The 19,787-nt window shown below is 37.1% G+C and overlaps 1 protein-coding gene across 6 annotated transcripts in view; it reads right to left on the bottom strand.

Annotated features, from left to right (window-relative positions):
• ST7 (suppression of tumorigenicity 7) overlaps positions 1–19,787 on the bottom strand; it is a 1,957,536-nt gene that overhangs the window by 32,529 nt on the left and 1,905,220 nt on the right. For all 6 annotated transcript variants that reach the window (XM_044088709.1, XM_044088710.1, XM_044088711.1 and 3 more), the window contains one exon: positions 14,699–14,838. In XM_044088709.1, the coding sequence (XP_043944644.1) occupies positions 14,699–14,838 (140 nt within the window). The remainder of the gene's footprint in view (positions 1–14,698; positions 14,839–19,787) is intronic.

Raw genomic sequence — 19,787 nt, 5'->3', positions numbered from 1 at the left:
AAATCGTGCTGATAAGACCATAACAGTGACTATACACAGGTAAAGGGATACAAAGGTGAAGTTTATGCATACAGGTTAGAGAGCTTTCCCTCCATAATGTTTAAGGCTGATTTTATCTATGATTTTATTTAGCTGTTTTGTTAAAGTGCTCTTCTGATTAAACAGGGCTTTATGACACAACTCAAATCCTTCCAAAATAGAAGTGAAACACTGCACATGAATAAATGGATTTAGAAAGAAAAATAAGACAAATTTTAAAGTAAAATTAAACTGCAACAATGAAAGGAAGTATGCATTTTTTTTCAGCTAGTAACATTTTATAAATTTTGTGCTTATGTCCTACATGGTACTTTAGACAGTGAAACTTAACATTACTGTAGCAGAGAACACTGCTTGAGAATAATGTATCAGGGCAGGCATAAACTTCAAAGGTACTGGGCTCAGCTCCTTCTTATTCTCTGAACTAGCATACATGTGTGTACAACTGTTTATTAATCTTCACTTACAATAATGTACTGTGAAAAAAGACCATTAGCATTTATTAGGAGACGGAGCATATCTACATACAGTTTTTCTGAAGGTAAAGGCTTTTCTGTTTCCATATTCTTTAAATATGGTTCAGTTTTTATATTGAAGAGCTGTGACATCTTTTGTTACAGCACTTCTATAGAATGATGGAGGGAAGGCATCACCTCTCTCTCTGCTCTTTTTCATTAACTGTTATGTTCCTTCAGGTATGCATGTATACTAAGAACCCACTGCACATGTACACTGTAGTACAAGGTTCACAAGTCATACTGCTTTGGTAGCTGCATGCAGAGGTACAGCTAGGTATTTTCGCACCTGGGGCCATCCTCTGGATCTGGCTCCCCCCCTCAACAAATCCATTCCATGGACTACTTTTAAACTTAGCAAACAGCTTGCTACATTTGTAACAAGCAGCTGCTACAGTTTATCCTGCACACAGAGAACAACAGTGCTTCATTTTAAGAAAAAAAGGTCTTTTCTACAGTGCGTTACTTATGACCACAAATGCCATATTGGCATTTTGCTGGTAACAAATGAAGAATTATTGGGATCTGCTGATCGTGCCCCCCAACACTTTGTGCCTGTGACAGTTGTCCCCTTTGCCACACACTAGTGACATCTCTGGAAACATATGCTACTAATTTTTAAAGCTTATTGCCACAGATGTCTTGCTGGCCTTCTCCACACTATTGTTCACATAAAATGCCTTACTTGAATTTACATGGAACTTGTAAAAAGAACATTGAATGAGAAAAGTGTACCATCCATTAAAAAGTGACTGCTGTAGATTTTGACTGTACTACTTTGACATTTGGTACAGGTGACAGTAACAGTTAACATGAACTCACTCAGAAACTGAGACATACCATGTCATGGATTTGAGCTCCAACAACATATGATGCATCAGTTACAAAGTCCTCAGTTTAGGCTGGTTTTACACCAGCAATTAGATAAAAGCATATTTAAGGGATAAAATCATGGTAAACAATCGAGGTCATTTTTAATTTATATGCTTAAGGAAATGAACCAAACAGCTGCTGTCAGCAAACTTCTTAAGTAGCACAAAGTGTCCACTGATAATGTTTCATAGGAAATACAAGATACATCTTGTACACTTTGATGATGCAGTGACTAAAGACCACTAGTTTTCCCTAGATGGCTGCTGTCTCAGCTTAGCCTGACCACTTTAAAGAAGCAGGTGCAGTTCAAGGTTGCTCTGCAAAGTAATGTGCTCAAAATAAAGTGTAATGTACAGCTGTATTTGTTTAGAAATCTAAATATTATCAGTCTAAGGCAACATGTTATCATTTCAACTAATCAAAGTTTATAATTTCCAGAAAATGTCAGTAATGCACTTCAACATTATCAGAATTCACCCTTTTTTAAAAGAAATTCGAGTCCTTAAATGATGTAGATTTAGCATGTCCTGCCAAAGTTCTTGTAGCACAGGTGTTTCTTTTTTTTTCATAAAGAGCAGATCAAAGAGCACCCTACTACAGTTAGCATTCGCACTGCACATAATATTTCAGATAATCACAAGCAATCTTAGAAAAGCCGGACTGAATGAATTAACACCCCCCTCCACTAACTACCACCCTTTAGATAGCTTAATAAGTGAAGAGGTGCAAGAAATAAGACATTTTAGCATGTATGCAGATTACTGCATGCATATCTTTGGGACTACGAGATGACAGCCCTGAAACTGGAGGAAAAGCCAGACAGAAGAAATGCCAGCAGCGATGACAGAATGCTACGGGATCCTTTGACACCGAAATGCCTTTCCCAAACTGAAATCCAGTTGTCTGTTATTAAAACCCAACAAAAGTTTTTCTGATTCTAAACATAAAACTGCAGTTTTTTTTCTAATGGATAAATCTTATATAATACACCATTTCTTTACCTTAAATGCATATATGAATACATGATTCTAAAAAAATGTATTAATAATCCACTTAGAGATGCACACCTGCTTTCAACAACAAGAAGCTGTTGCATCACTCCTGAAACCTCCACTCCATGCTAACCCAAAGTCCATATCATGCATGCCAAGCAATATGGAAGATAAGCTGTCAAAAGAATTCACATCATCCAAATATGACACAAAACATTTTTATAATGTGTAGTATAACATAAGGACTAAGATAGGTATCCAGTCATATATAATGACTCTGTCTTGATGTATATTAAAAAAATAAATCTATATTTATCCATCTAAATATGGATTTATGACATTACAAAAATTGTCATAAAATTGATCATCATAACATTAAGTGTAAATGTTCAAAACTGAAAATGAAAAAAAATAATGAAGGGAGCAAGCCCCCCGTGTACCCCCACACCCCCTTCTAATTATATATATATATATATATATATATATTTATACACCAACTCAGATATCACACTTCAGTGGAAAAGGGCTAATTTTCTAATCCCTGCAGATGTGTAATATTGCTCAGGAAAAGTGGTAATGCTCGACCAGCTGCTTTTTATTGTACAGGCTTTTTCTCTTTATGACAAAATGACTAGTCAGTGAAACATATCCATTGTGTGTGTGTGTGTGTGTGTGTGTGTGTGTGTGTGTGTGTGTGTGTGTGTGTATATATATATATATATATATATATATATATAAAATAAATAAAAATATATATATATATATATATATATATATATATATATATATATATATATATATATCGGTTCACTTTGGAATCTCGAAATACTGAAATATTGAATTTCAGTATCTCAACACCAGTGACGAATCTGTAGTTGCGCAAAACTGCAGAATATCGAACCCGGAAATGACGAACCTGCAGTGGTGATGGCGCGTTAGATAACTGTAATGTTTCTTAAGGGTTTTGGGGATTGTTTGTGTGTATGTGAGTGTGTTGGGGGGGTTTAGATGTGGGTTAGGGTAGGTAGGTAAGAGTGTGAGTGAACAAGTGTTGAGAGTGGTGGTGTTTGTATGTATGTGATGTGTGTTTGTGCAAGGGGGTGTAGAATGTGTGGTTGTGGGTTTTCTGTCTTTTGGTTTTTAGTGCGACCTTGGAGTTGGTATATATAAGTAGCGGGGTTGTGGGGAGGGTGGGTGTGTGTTGTTTTGGTTTGTTGTACTGTTGGGAGATAGGTGTATTTGTGTGTGTTTGTGTGGTGTAGTGTTTTTTGAATTTTGCAGTTTTGGGTTTTGAGTTTGTGAGTTTTCGGCTTTATAGTCTAGAGATACTGAAATTCGATATTTCAGTATTTCAGGATTATACAGTGAATCCACAATATATATATATATATATATATATATATATATAGACACATAGATATAAAAAATCAACATAAACTGATCAAATACCATTCATGTTGATGTGCATAATGTTGAAGCAAAGTGATCAATATTATGCATGTCGACGTGCTACTATGCATGTGCTGAGAATTAATCTCAGTGTATATAAAATTTAAAAAAAATGCAAAGAAAGCATTCCCTGCATCCCCCCTCCCCCCTGACACCCTCTGCTTATTAGATATTCTAACTCCAAGACCACATAATCCACTGAGAAAAGGGTATACTCCCCTGTCAGGGACCGTCAATTTTGCCCATTAGTCAGCCATCTGTTTAGCTGACCAAACTGTGCCAATTAAACAGAGGTCAACCAAAGTATCCATTCGACAAAGTTACCATGATATATATATATATATATATATATATATATATATATATATATATATATATGAAAATACAGTTTATCTTCTAATTATAATGCAGATCAATGACGTTATGCAGGTTTTCATTTTCCTAAAGTTTTGTGTAGGTTTAATTTTTTTCAGAGGTGGAAAATGTGCAATGTGGCTTTGGGCTTTGAACCACAGAACCACATTTTTTTTGCTTATGATTACAAGCCAACTCCTGACTCAGAGTAAAAGTACTTTTTCACAACCCATGCCTACTACATTTCTTTGCTCTTCAGCTTTGTTCTGGGATTCACACAGATACTTGCCACCAGTATTAAGTGGCTAACATGGGTTGATCAATTAATGAAACAGTAAGGCTCTCCTATTCAGCGTCCATCTTAAGACAGAGTGAAACACTCATTAGTAGCTAATTAGCACATACAGCTGCATATACAAGCTTCTACACACAAGCTCAAACTTATAGAATCAGTCACAGACATACACAGACAAAATATGTCTGGGTATGCTCGCTTTCATGGAGTAACCCATATGTCAATTCTAAATGTCAATTGCAAAAGATTGACAGTGAATACTGATATGCTAACATGCGTGTGCAATGGAAAAAAATGGTAATTTAATCTTTCAACTAAAAAAAAAATAAAACATTTTTTTCCAGGGAGGCAAGTTCCCCTACACCTCCCACACCCCCTGCCAATTAACCTTGAAACTGCATAATATTGGGGAAAGAGCACAATCCCTTACCCCAAGAAGTGTGTGATCTTGCACACCTGCCAACCATCTGCTTAGTCAACCAAATGCAGTGCATTAAATAAACGTTGACCAAGGACTCTTTAGAACAAGAGCAGGTCACCTCTCTCTCTCTCTCTATATATATATATATATATATATATATATATATATATATATATATATATATATATATATATATATAAATAACAGTGAGCACCCAGAAGTGCAAACACGCACACGCACACACATTCATTTATACAGCTCCATACATACCCCTTCAGACTCGCAAACATGTCTACACAGACATGCAGATGCAAACAGTAAGGGATGGCTCCACAATATCTGCATTTGCTGGTGCTACAAGCTGCAAAACCATCCATGGGGGTAATTGGGCAAATGTCTTTTTGACTGCATTCACTTTTTCTTCATAGCAAAAAACACAATGCAGTACTGCTCTACCACACTACTCTAGTGCCACAGCTGTTTCTGGCAGAGACCACATGGCTAATTTGTAATAGTCATTCTACCAGACTGCTGTATTTGCATGCAGCCTCACGAATGAGCCCACAGTCCACGCTATGGGCACTCAGGCTTATTGTGATGCAACCTTCAGTGTTAAGACTTCCACATAGTGGTAAGCCTTTCTGTATCCCAGGCCTGGTATCTTAGCAAATAACTATATTTCTGTTTATCTGTGTGTTATACTGTCTGAAAAAAACACTGAGGCATAACACATGTGCTCTATTTGTTGTGTTTCAAATTATTAAAATGCATACTTAATACTAAGCACATAATTTCTGAAAATTTTATTAAAAACAGTGGCAACATTTGTGACAAATGTTCAACACTGAAAAGGACAATAGCAAAAACAAATAAATAAATAAATACAAATCTAAAACTAGACGTGCTGAACTTTACGTCTTTTGTGTGTTATACTGTCTAAAAAAAACACTGAGGCATAACACATGTGCTCTATTTGTTGTGTTTCAAATTATTAAAATGCATACTTAATACTAAGCACATAATTTCTGAAAATTTTATTAAAAACAGTGGCAACATTTGTGACAAATGTTCAACACTGAAAAGGACAATAGCAAAAACAAATAAATAAATAAATAAAAATCTAAAACTAGACGTGCTGAACTTTACGTCTTTTAAAGAAGAGTAAGGCACCGTACTTGCTGAAAAGTAGCCAAATATAGTTTGGGGTCACCTAAAAGCCAGTATAAGTGAAGCCTTGACTCCACATGTTGCTCCCTAACAAAATTCCGTCACAAAAACATAGTGACATATGGTAAAATTTGACCAAGAAAATACAGTAGAACTAAAAGATGACTTCACTACGTGTAACAGTGCACAGCAGCAGCAAACACTGGCTCATAAGTTTTTACTGGCAGATGGCCTGGGTGACCAAACAGAGCCTGGCAATGCAACCCAGAGAGTTTACTAGATGGCTCTGCCACCTCATTCAAGTGATGGCCATACTCCTTAACCCAGAAGTAAATTTGTGGGTACCCTTCCAAGGAGCAAGGCCCAACCTGAACAAGACCAACATGTTACATTTTCAATACACAATGGAACCTTTTCTTGATCCACAGGATCCTATCTATACAAGGGTCTTGCTGATGTTATGATGAAGGATGAGGTTGTTGCAGCAAGTCGTTTTGGTACTGCCTATATTTCTGACATGGAAGTCGTCTCACAGCCTTGAAAGTGAAGCAGAGAAAATAGAGTTGTATAAGTTGTACTTACCCATAACACTGGATGTTAGAGTTCCTCACTGTTTCAGGAGCCTTTAGGATATTTGGGTTGTTTCCCAGGCAGGAAAACAACCATCCAGCTTCACAAAGCCCTGGCTCTCTCCCACACATTCACTCTGAATTAAATAAATAAATAACAAAAAAGAAACATATAAAGTAGAAGCACAAAAGAACCCTAGTTTGTATTACAATTACAGTTATATACAGGTATGCTTACTAAACAATATCCAACCTGGGAGGAAGAATACGGATCTAGAAGCCCCTCAAGAATGGTCCTAGAATAGCCTGCCCTGGACCTTGAAAAGGAATTGAATTTGTAATGCTTTGTAAAAGTATGTATGGAGGACCAGACAGTTGCCTCCAGATGCTTCTAGACTTCACCCCTTTCCAGTTAGCCATCAAAGAAGACAACCTTTCAGGTGACACATGGATGCATGTTTAGTCAAGTAAGTTTGCCAATAATGCCAACAGCGGGAATCATATTGAAGGCTTTAGTAAGATCCAGATAAGCAGAATGAATGGAATGGTCTTTATTAATAGCATCTGCTACATTTTCAAAGAAACTGAGCACAGTAAAAAGACAGGTTCTACCATTCATTACACCAAAGTGATTAGGGTTAAGGGTTTGCTGACCATGGATTTCATTGTTTATGAAGTTGACTAAGATACAGTCCATGATTCAGCAAATGATGCTGGTGAGAATAACAGAACCATAAGTGCAGAATATGTGTTGGAACCACCCTTATGGAGTGAAACAATGACTACCATTCTCCAGAGCAAGGGTACATACCGTGTGGAGAGAGAGAATATGGCTGAAAAGGTTAGGAGGGGTTCAAAAGTTGTTTCATTTTGTACTAACTAGGAGACAGCCTGGCATACTGTCCTAGGACCACAAAGCTACTGCTTTTGGTTTGGGGTAGAGCTGAAGAATCAGGTCCATAATGATTTTGAGTGAAAGGGAGTTTAGTGAAAATGGAGAGGGGTGAGAGTGAGACTGAATTTGACAGCTATGATGTTGGTTATGGCTTCAGAATCAGAACAGGTCATACCATTCAAATGGAGCTGTGCGCACTGTAGAGTATTACTTCTAATACAGTTAGAAAACATCTTAAGCATGTCCTTGAGTCGGTTCATTTCCTGCCTTAGTGTTCATAACAGTATGCCTGATTACTCTGCTGACCTGCCTACATACCTTCTTATGGTATGAGGTGAGAAATCTTCCATCTGAAGCACTTATTTTTTTCCTCTCATCATAGTTTGTTGGTTTACTTTTGAATTTCTAATTACACTTGTGTTGAAAGAGGATGGAGTATTCAACAGCTTCACTAGCTGCGTCAGCAGAAGTGTAGATTGCTTCTGAATTCCTTCAGGCCCTCTTACAGGGATAGCTGGTTGGCACTGCGGCAATCCCTGAACACAGTAAAGTTACTAAGCAGGATGGTAGTAATTTTCAGGGAGAAGACGACAGTTTGGTAGTCAGCGATGATCAAGGATGGGATGGCATTAATAGGTGCGCAGGCAGAGATAATGCTTGTAAGAGATGCAGGCACAGGAAATTCTTGTAAGAATGAGGCCAAGTATGTTGTCACTTCTGGTGGAAACTTGGGCTATGTAGTCTAAGAAGTTAGTATTGATATAATTGAGGAACTGCTAGACATTTATAATTTGTAGTATAAGAATTCCAGTTAATAAATGGATAGTTAAAGTCTCATACATTTAGAGCAATGGGATTAAGAGGTGGGGAATTCAGCTTACCAAGGTAGTTATCATGGTAATCAGGAGGCACTTGGAGGGATTCATACTTCTCAGTAATGTGGTAACTGGCTTTATTTATTGGGAGAAAACATGCAGGAGTTCCAAATCAGTGTCATGTGCGACCTTCAGTGATGTAATTGGGAGCAGATAAATTTTGACGCCCCTCCCTCTCCCAGGCAACTGGAATCATAGACAGGTGTAGTACTCTGGTATGAAGCCATGTTTCAGCAACTACAGATATCCATGTGTTTTCCAGTGTCAGGAAGGCCTCAAGTTTAAGGACATTTTTTTTGCTCAGACTCCCAGCACTGAGCAGTAATGAACAAAAGTAATGTGCTGTTCAATGAAGTGGGAAAGAAGACCTATGATAATAAAGTTCCAACTATGCTGTGAAGTTGTCACATTATCACAAATCTGCAGAAAGAAGTTGTTTAATAGCAACAGGGAAATAATTTTATCATAAGGCAGACCAGCCAGTGGCTGTATAATCAGCTGCCCCTTAACAGCACTTTCTACATGCTGGAACATTCAAATTCAGTACACAGACCCCAAAAGAACACATTCTGAACAGAATGATCCAAAAAGGGAACACTTGATACAATACCATAGACCATGGTGGTTCAGCTACTATCTTCAGAACCTGCTGATGCAAACCAGTCAATTTTTTTCCTAATTTTATCACAGTGTAATCTCAAAGCACAGTGCTGCACCAGTTTGCATAATTTAAAAAGCAAACAAGCTAGTATATTTAACTCTTCCTTTCATATTACAAATCTGTTTACAAGTAAATGTGAGGTGGTGACATGACTGTGGCACATTAGTATGACAAAACAGAATCGGAGGCATGAGAATATTGCCCCGAAATAGTCACCTCATAACTAAACAACATTTCAAGTATACGTGGTACGAAATCCCTTAATATTTCAGTCTCAGAATCCTAAGTGCCAAATAAGAAGCTGTCAGACATTTTCAGTACATTAGAATGCTTTACTACTGACACTGTTCGTCTATTTTTGAATTTAAGAAAGTTATGCCAGTAAAATTACAAAATTATAAAATAATTCAGAAAATGGTCTGAAATAAGATAGAAAAAAGGCAACCTTTTTTTTTTAAAAAATCACCAACTGACCACAAGCCAAAAAAAACACCCTCAAGGATCAGGGTCAAGAGTCTGTTAAATAAACTTTTTGATAAAAATAACCACTTAAATGGGTTAGACTTTTTCTTTTGTTATTAGCAACCACTGCATTTGAGAGTGGAAGTGCAATACATGGTTATTTTGATTTTATGTTTTTATTTACTTTATGTTTCTTAACTGGGATAACAGAATGGTTTATAACAATCCATTTCAGCCACTACATGCACAAAGGAAACACATCAGCACTGTGATACCTTGGTTGGCAGTTAGTGCACATGATTAAAGCTAAGATATGTTAAACTGTTTCCTGTGGTTCAGGGTTTGATTCCCCTCAGTGTTCACTTCCTGCTGTGTGACTTTGAGCAAATCATTTAACTAGACGGTGTTTTGGGGACAACTGGGAAACTGGTTTAGGTTCCTCAATGGTCTCCTAAACTTCATATCTGCTAACTGTCCACAAAACTATGAAACTAACCTATCAATAGAACAATGTAAAATTAGTATTGCACACGGTACATTTTACTTATCAATCTCAATAGAACAAACTAACAATTATACTGAAGTACATGTAAAACATAAGTAAACCAATTCATGCCTTCCAAACCAAATAAGTTGGTACAGACTACATTTATAAATTCATGTGCAAACGACTCAACACACTGTCAAAAAGAAAGTAGATTTTTCCATTAAAGTCATTTTTCACATACTGTTGAAATGAACAATTCTCAGGCCAACAACACACATATTGAAAGCTTTAAAGTGGCTGACAAACATCTGGCTAAGTGCTTTGCCAAAGAACTTCCTCTGCACACTTATGGACATTTTTTTAAATGTATAATGGTAATGCAATACATCGCTATACTTAACCAAGCAAACTGACAGAATAAGCCACACAACAGAATCAGTGTGCATCTCTGAAGTCTCATGACTCACTGGAGAAACCACAAGGGAAGCAAACCATGATAAAGGATGACAGAATCAGACTTCCTTCATTTCAGACATGTAACGGAACTGTGGCACCAAATATACCACTGCCTACATGCAGTACACCTGCAACAACCTCTGTAACTTACCAATGCTTGACGGTAAGTAAAGCCTCTACAATTTTTAAATTATGCAATCAGAAAGTGGTTTACTAAGCAGCATGAGCTTAACTGAAGCTGCAGACACAATAATGCAGAAATGTTTGACAAGTACAATCTGACATAAGTGAAGGGAAGATCCCTGGCCAGTAGATTTGCTCGATACTGCAGAATCTATGGATCTGGACTTCACTTTGGAGAAATGACTCTGAAAGAGCACCACACTGAAAATATTATCTGCTTAGCCAGTTGACTTCCTAGTGTGGGTCTTCTGGCTCCTTGCAATATCTGAACCACCTTGTCTGACATTCGACTGTCCCAGAATGATTCTAGGTTGACAGCATACAGAAGACCCGCACAGTGGTGCACAATGGTAATTGGCTGAGAGTATCCATGCTTCTAGCCTTAAGGTACTTGGGTAGGGGTGCAACAAGGTTATTTTTTCTTGAGTCAAAAGTCTGCTGTGCTAGAATAGAAACAGGTTCTTCCACAACCAAATGGATTACAGTAGATAACTACAGCTGCCAGGACCAAAAGGGAGTGACCACCAGAATACTTCCCTAATATACTTCCCTAATCTTACTTCTTTTGCAATTTCCTTAGAATCAGGGACAGAGGAAAGCACATAATGGGTATCCTTGCGATGTCATATTGAAGGTGCCCATCACCTAGGCCTTTAGACTGGGGAGCCTGAAGTGAAATATTTTAATCTGATGTTATTCTTTTGATGTGCAAAGGACTGTCAATGAGAACCCCAGCCTCTTGTAGATGTCCCAAAATATTTGTGGCTCCAGTTTCCATTTGTAGGTGCTGATCCACGTCCACCTTGGTCTGTCTGCAGGTATATTCTGGGCTGTAGGAATGGAGATGTCCTGCATGTTGATCCCTCAGTGGACTGATATTTCCCTCACCATCATGACCAGTATGCACAGCAGTCAGGAGCGCCCAACCCCACTGTCTTTTTCCTTTTATATGGAACATTACTGAACTATTGTCTATCACTACTCTTACAGGGCCTGATCTATAGTCAATTTTAAAATCCTTCACAGACAGGAGGAGGAACATATTTGCCTTCACACGAATCGGCCTGCTTTGCATCATCCTACTTCAGGATCCACTCACCATGAAGCATGCAAAGTGTGCCACCTATGATAGCCTGAAGCCAGGTTCAAAGCATCCACATATAAAATCTCTCCCCCAGTCCTGAAATGGTCATTGGACTGTCTTTGGCTATGTCTTGGCTAATGTCCATAAGTACAACCATCCATAAAACTTCTTTTCTTATGGCTGGAATGAGTGGAATCAAATGAGAGGAGGTGGGGGTAGGGAGAGAAAGTAGTAGTTTTGTAGTAAAAGGCTCCACAAGTACCACTGAATATTCATTTAGTATAATCCGTCTGGAGGCATTACAACAGACACCGAGATGTGGCTCATCACTCTTAAAATCTCCATGGACAAGAGACCCTAAGCCTGGGCCAGAACTGGAAAAAAAAAAGACTTCATCATCATCATTGTCTCCAGGAGCAAGAACAGATCACTTTTTTTTCTGGAAAACAGTGTGCTCAGGAAGATCATCTTCATTTCTATAGCTCTACTTTATATTTGTGCAAACTGAGGGGAAAGTCCTAGGCTGGTAATGATGGATATTATCAGGGCTAAGGAAATTTACAACTGTTGAAATTACGTTTACAGGGAGCCAAGTGTAAACAACAGGGACAGAAGTCTGATGAAGACCCTTGATGTGATAGAGAGACCAAATGAAAAGAAGGCAAACTGAAAGTGCTGCTTCCATAGCCTGAATCTGTGAAAATGGCTTTGGTGAACCTACATGTGTAGAGAAGCATACTTCAAGTCTATGTGGCTAATGACCTGCAAATAAAAGCCACAGGCCACTGGGTAATAACATTTTGAACGCCCTGATTTCCAAAAGCTTGTTTTGATTGGACAAGTTGAAAACTTTTCTTCAGTGTTGGTCCTTCTTGGAAATAACCTAGAGTAAAACCCCTCTCCATTCTGCCCAGCTGGTACCTCCTTACTGCACTACAGTCTAATAACTGTTTTCCTATTTTCAAGATAAGATCTACTTGGTCTCTGGAGACCACAAGTACACTATAAAGAGCAGTACTGAAATAAATTTTATTCTGTTCCTCTTAGATACAGTGGACTGTACCCACACGTCCATCAGCCTACAACAGAAGGGAAGAGGTATAGGACGGAGAAAGGGACAGTCAGCATTGCCTGTGAGGGGGTGCAATCAAAATGAGACTTCTTCACCAACCCATGGCCCTGCTTACTGCATAAATGATTATTTTCAAATGTCCTTTTTTGCTAACACTTATCAGTTTTTGTTAGCTTTTTAGAAAAGGCCATAACTTGTTAAGATAGGCCCTACTGTACCTGGGAATCAGCAAATGAAATAGTTGATTGAAAGAAGCCACTAGTAATGGAATACATCTTGTGGGGGGAAGCCCAAACAGGAATTCCTTGTCAATGCATCATGCACCTGCACCTTAACATGGACTAATAAGAGCTGTAGCCTGATCCAGATGCATCTCCTCAGCACCATCCTGGAGGATGCTGTTCCGCTACAGTAGTCCACTGATTCTTAACCACACTGTGTGTGTTGGTCCACTCAGAATAATGTCTTAGTAAGTGGATACTTTTTGTATAATACTATCATCTGGGATGTCAATGTTTTGATCTGCTACAAGATTTCATTCTGCAGATCTGGTAAATGATCATAAGAAATGCCAGGATGGCTAAAGTGCTGAAGTGTATAGCTTTTCTCCAACATGGTCCGGGATTCTGCCTTCTTTTTCAAGAGGAAGGGTGACAGGTCCATCTGCCAGCTTGGACCCCATGGCAGCTTCCAAGGAGACTACCAGTGCGTATACCACAGGGTTTTTATATAGACATTTATACTTTTCCTAGATACTGTAGCATCTGTCAGATTTTTGGTTTGCATATAGCTAGAAAGAATTTAAGGAAGCTGAATCAAATATGACAAACATACCCAAATGTGGGCAGGACAGATGGAATGACAAATGGTCTGGGTTCTTACATGCCCATTAACTCAAGATATCCACTTTTTACATATCTCTATTTCCTTGGCCCCTCACTAAATTTGGTGATGCAGACATCCTCTGTCAGAGAGTCCAAAATGTCTCCTTATCATCAGTGTCATATCCCAGTGGGGTGATCATCTGCAGGAAATAGGCCAAATCATTCCTCTTAAGGTCTGATTTGGAGGAACTGGATGGTAGTCACACTCTTCTACTTTTAAGTGGAGAGATGATGTCCAAGCCAGAGAGCGGTGAACTGTGGAATGAATACCTTAGGTTTGTAAAACAGTAGTTCACTGACAGTAATGTGCCTCAGAAACTGCCACCTGTATACTGTATTGATGGTATCTGCAGATAATTAAGTGCTGTAGAAGAGTTAGTGGAATGATTTAAGGGAAATACACTGGTGGTGCTGCGGTAGCGTTGTCGCCTCACAGTTAGATGTTGCCCGTTCGATTCTCAGTTAGAGCGTCTTCTGTGTGGTGACATGCGTGAATGGGCGTTCCTTCATTGAAGGTTGTGCGTTAGGCCCGGCAAGCCAGTATGTAAAAATCTACTGCCAATCATTAGCGGACTGGAGTTCCGCTGTGGCGACCCCTAACCGGGAAAAGCCGAAAGACACAAACAAACAAACACAGGCAAAGCTTCTGAGACATCGAGCAAATAGGTAAATTACTCTTGGAGGGAAAGCATTTTTGGTAAACATTTCAGTCATTTGTTCTCTGGCTGCAATGCAAATAATCTATTCTAGACTGTACTACAGGCCATCTGGTAGGAGTTCAAAGATGAAAGTAACTCACATTGAACAGCCAGTTGGTTATACTTAACTGTTCATACTTTAAAGAAGGACAATACCATTATGTGCCAAGGAACAAACTGAAATATAACACCCTTGTTTGTGACAAAAACTGCATCCTAAAGTTCATTCATGTGCTATCAACAGGTTATAAAAAGGCATATACTTACTGCTTTTGCAAAGACTCCCATGAGCTCTGGAAACTGATGTGTGAGAAGTGCAAGCATTGCTGTAAATGAGCACAAACCAGCTGTGAAGAGAATGAAGAAAGGCAGCTCCTTTTTAGGGTAAACTGAAACTTCATGAAATGCTGTGGAAAGATTGAGAAAAACTACTAAATTTGGTTTGAGAAGAAAAAGGTAAGCCTAACTGATTAATATTTACATTACTACTTCCCCCATAATATGCAAGTAAGAAGTTTTTTCTACGCTTTTTTGTCCTCTAAATATGAAACATTTTTGTTTTCATGAGTTGTGTGTGGAGAAAAAAATGTTCATTTGCATTTCTATTTCATGTCCCAAAGCAGTCAGTCACTTACATGATACATTACATCACTGTCACCCTTGAAGTCTGGATTACATGGCCCAGGTTGAAGAAACACAAATGTTACTAACAGCTAAGGTACACAAGGCCCATTCAAACAATCAATTTCCTCATTTACTGTCAAGCATACAGATCATACTTCTTTCCATCACCTTCCTAAAGGGAGAGTCTCTCTTCTTCTCAGGTGACTTCTTAAATAGAAATTACAGCATTTTCTACTGATTTCTGCCTCAGAATGACATATTATGCATTTTTCTGTCAGAAGTCAATTTTATGCATGCAGATTTCCTTTTTTAACATCTTTATTAAATTATTACTTAAGACATAGATAAACATACATTAATACAAATGAAAACAAACCATACTAACATTCACATATATTATACATCATGTTCTTTTTTTATAACTTTCATCAATCCAACATTACATAAATTGCTCAATTCCTGCTTCCCTTAAACCTCACTCCTGCTCCTGAACATTATTCAGCATGCATTGTTCCCACAACTTCCATTCATTTTATATAACTTGCTCCTACCCTTTTCTAAAGATCCTACTTCCAGTTCTTTTTATCTCTGTTACAATATTCAACACTTCAAATACAGTTAGTTTAGTGCTTCCCATTTTCTAATGCTTCCTTTTTTTGGTCAACAGAATTAAACTTAACAAGGCCTTAGTACGTGTAGGCAATTCATATCCCGTGCCCCTGCTCAAAAGAATCATTTCCTTAGTTACACCCATTTGTTCCGTCAATATTTCTACTTTGTAGGGAATTTAAAAAAAAAAGCTGCCAAGTCGTTATACTCCCAATACATATGTTCCCAGTTACCTCTTCCTTCCTTCCCCATCATACATCGAGTATTCGTTATCCACCCGAGGGAAAATTCTTTGGAGTCTGCCTTGGATATTAAAATATCTATACAAACAGCTCCAAGCAAAAATTCCAAAACTTCTAGACTTTGTTGCACACTTGCCATACATATGTCGTCCCATTACTCCCTTGTAAATTCTTTATCCAGTCTCTCTTCTCAATCTTTTCTAACATCCACTTACTGATTAACTAAGTGCAAGTGATCTGCTGTGGCAACCCCTAACCAGTAAAAGCTGAAAGAAGAAGATTTTACATGCACTACTAGGTATCCTTTTTTTAACAACTTATGTTCAAGATTCAACTAAAAACTGTTGAAAAACAAGCACAAACTAAATAAAATAAAAAGGGCAAATGTAGCTCAGTCTCCACATCTAAAGGCCACAAATCCAACAGTTCCAAAAGACACTTTATTAAAAATAAATGACTGTGTTAGTGCTTTTGTTTAAAACAATGTTAAACTTAATCAGGCATTTTAAAATTGTTGCATCACATCCTTTTGTACTGCCACTTCATTTTTCATTGGACCCTCAGTATGATTGACATGCATATGTAATAACCTAATAAATACTAAATAGATGTATTAAGTATTGTTAAAAATATATATTAAAAATAGTAAAATATGTTGGATTTACTCATATATCCCTAAAAAAGTGTTATAAATATATCAAATAATAAATATGACTATAAATGGAAAGTTAAAATATCATTATAAATATGTCATATAAATACATTATAAATTCATGTAAGAAAATCATAAAATTACATAGACAATGCATAGGAAGTACATACATTAGAAAAATAAGATAACTTCATAAGGAATTGCACCTTAGTTAATTAATTTTCTTTCTTTGCAGGGCCTTCAGTTTTAAAACTGGTGCAATAGAGCTGCTTTCATTGATTCCAGGCCAATTATCTGCCTGTACTCTGATTTGCCATTTTATGATGAATTTTTGGATGAGCCACCACAGCTTTCACTCAAGATGTTGGTACTTACCCTTCTTTTAGAATACTGTTAAACAAAATATTTCAGATCTCTATCACTTTCCTCCCTCCTAACTTCCAAACTTCCACATGAATACCATCTGTTCCTGAAGATTTTCATGCAGATTGATTATACATCACCATTTTATCTCATCTCCTCTTATTTTAACTAATTGTTGAGCCTCATACCTCTAGCCTTGGCATACTCACACCTTCCATAAATATTTCCATTTGTGCTACTTCTTGACTTCCATACTTCTCTGCTTTATACAATTTTTCATAACACTTCCAAATTATCTCTAATACCTCTGCAGGATGTCTGGTTATTTTTCTTGTTATAGGCCCCCTAACCTGATGACAACCCTTTCTGCTTTCTATTGCATACATCGTTGTGCTAAAAGTGTTTGTGCTCTGGAGTTATTATAAACAGATGCTTAACAGCAACCTTTCTAGACTCATGCATACTTTATAATTTGCCATCCATTCTAATTCATATAACTTCTTTACCATATTTCTTTTTCTTTTATTTCTATCCTGTCTTAAACTCCATTTTCATTGTTCCTACTCATTAGCTATAGCTTCTGAAGAAACTTCAATCTACCTTAATAACTCTTGAATAATTTCCATTACCCATTCCTCAAATTTCTCTCTCTTTAACAGGTAGGTGGGTAAAGCACCAGTGTCTCATTTTTACTTCATTGCTCTGCATTTTTAGCTTAGCTTTTACTGGTGTGCGATCTGAAACAGTTACTAAATGTGTGTCAAATCTTTTAACTAAATGTACTTTTTCCTGTGAAATATAACCTTTATCTAGTGTAGCCCAGCTAGTGTACCTTTGGGGAATAATAAGCAAATTTTCTCAGTTCTTACTACTGAATTCACGTCTTCCATACCAAATATTTTCATAATTTTTTTTCAGAAATCTACCCTCTTTTGTTATACTTTCCCTTCTAGGACCCCACATACATCTTCAGTGTTGCAATTCAGTTTCCAATCCCACCTATAAGTAATATTCTCTGCTGAAAGCTGATTATTATGCCAACATTTTCTTAAACTCCATAATAGCAGTCATTGGTGGAACATAAATACATGCAAGCATAACCCTCCTTCCTTGCCAATAGCCCCTTACTATCACAAATCTGCCATTATTAGCTTTCATCCTCTTTTATCCCTATTGGAGCAACTCTAGTAATTAGTATAATTACTCCCCATTTCCTTTGTCCCTGATATTCTGCTGAATACCCATCCTGAAATCTCTTCTTTATCAAATTCACATGCTCATTTTTTCCCAAAAGTGTCTCCTGCAGCCTTACTACTTGCACTCTGCATTTCTTAATATAATTCAATAATACCCTTACCTTTTTGTCTATATCTGTAAGGCCATTTATATTCCAAGATATTATGGATAGTGTAGACATTATGATAAGATCATCTTGTTCCCACCTATTTATACATTACAGCTTTTTTGAATGTGTATTTCTAACTTTAGTGTTACATGCACACACACTGTTTAACAGACTGATCTTTTATAGAATTTTTTTTATATTTTTTTGTCATCTCTATTTGAACCCGTCACATTTTCAAAACTTTGTTTTAATGATATCCCTCAAACAAAACCCAAATACATTCTCAGAACACACTCATAACCTATTAACTTGGAACAAACACAGAAAACTATGTACATCTTCAAAAAATCAAGTTTAAGGTTACCAGTGCTAAAGTGCATATTACAGCATGTGCTCTCACTTACACTGATTGGTGTGTGTTCTTTTCGTATCCATATTCCCCTCCTAGATGTTAAAAATAGCCTCTATGTTTTCAAGAAAAAAGTAACTTTTAGCCTTACAAAAGTGCACCATCTATCTTTAACTAAAGCTAAATTTTACATTGTTCTATTAAATGCATTACAGTTTGGATAAACTACTTTAGAGATGATGCACCACTAGGGCTCATCACCATGAATAATATTAAACCAGTTTTAAAAATAAACATAATTTTATTTAATGATGACATACGGCTGTGCTTAAATGTTTAAATGTTTGATTTTTATTGCAAGTTTTAATGTTTTTTGCTTAGATAACATATTATATATTTATTGCTCATATATGTGCATAGTTTTTTTTTAAAAAGTTCTTATTTTAATATCAAGGCATCTTTGAAGACTTGATGAAAGTTTACTTTTTGATAGGCTGGCTTATTTAATATATAAGATGTCAGAAATGTGTTAATTTACTGATATTGCACTGAAAAAGAGTAAGTGTGGCTCAAAAGATTTGTGTCTATATTAAAGTTACTTTACACACATTTTTGAGATGTTTGGACCTTTGTTTTTTTCATCATTGTTCTGATTTTTACCTTTGAGGGACCATTCGGCTACCTTGTCTAGTTTTCTTCTTGTACAACTCCAATAACTTCAAACTTTATTTTTTAGTGAACTGCTTGCCCTTGTACCCTTAAATTTTGCATTCCCTCAGCAAAGAGTGCTCAGAGCTCTCAAGATTAATTGCTTGCACCTGTAAACAGCTCATCTCCATGGAAACAGTCAGCACTGAGGAAAAATACAGCTAACAACTGTACAGGTGCATGAAGGAATCTATCAGTTTCACTCAGAACAAAACAGTACAACTGCCTTCAGCTGCAGCTATCTTGACTCCCAGGAAAAAAAATCTAGTACAACTGCATACAAAAGAAACTTGGCACTTACCATGGCTTTCATTATTTGGTCTTATTTTTTAAGCTTACCTACAGAAAACATGTTTTTAGATTAAGCAAAGGACATTAAACTGAAGTTCGCCTTTGAAAAAAAAAAAATCAACTATATATTCAGTGCACTTTTATGCCCCACCCCAACAGTCCAAGATTACAGC

Source organism: Protopterus annectens, chromosome 11.part0, assembly GCF_019279795.1.
Source record: "Protopterus annectens isolate FY-2018-M chromosome 11.part0, PAN1.0, whole genome shotgun sequence".
NCBI classification, from domain to species: domain Eukaryota; kingdom Metazoa; phylum Chordata; order Ceratodontiformes; family Protopteridae; genus Protopterus; species Protopterus annectens.
This window is presented reverse-complemented; position numbering and strand designations above follow the sequence as displayed.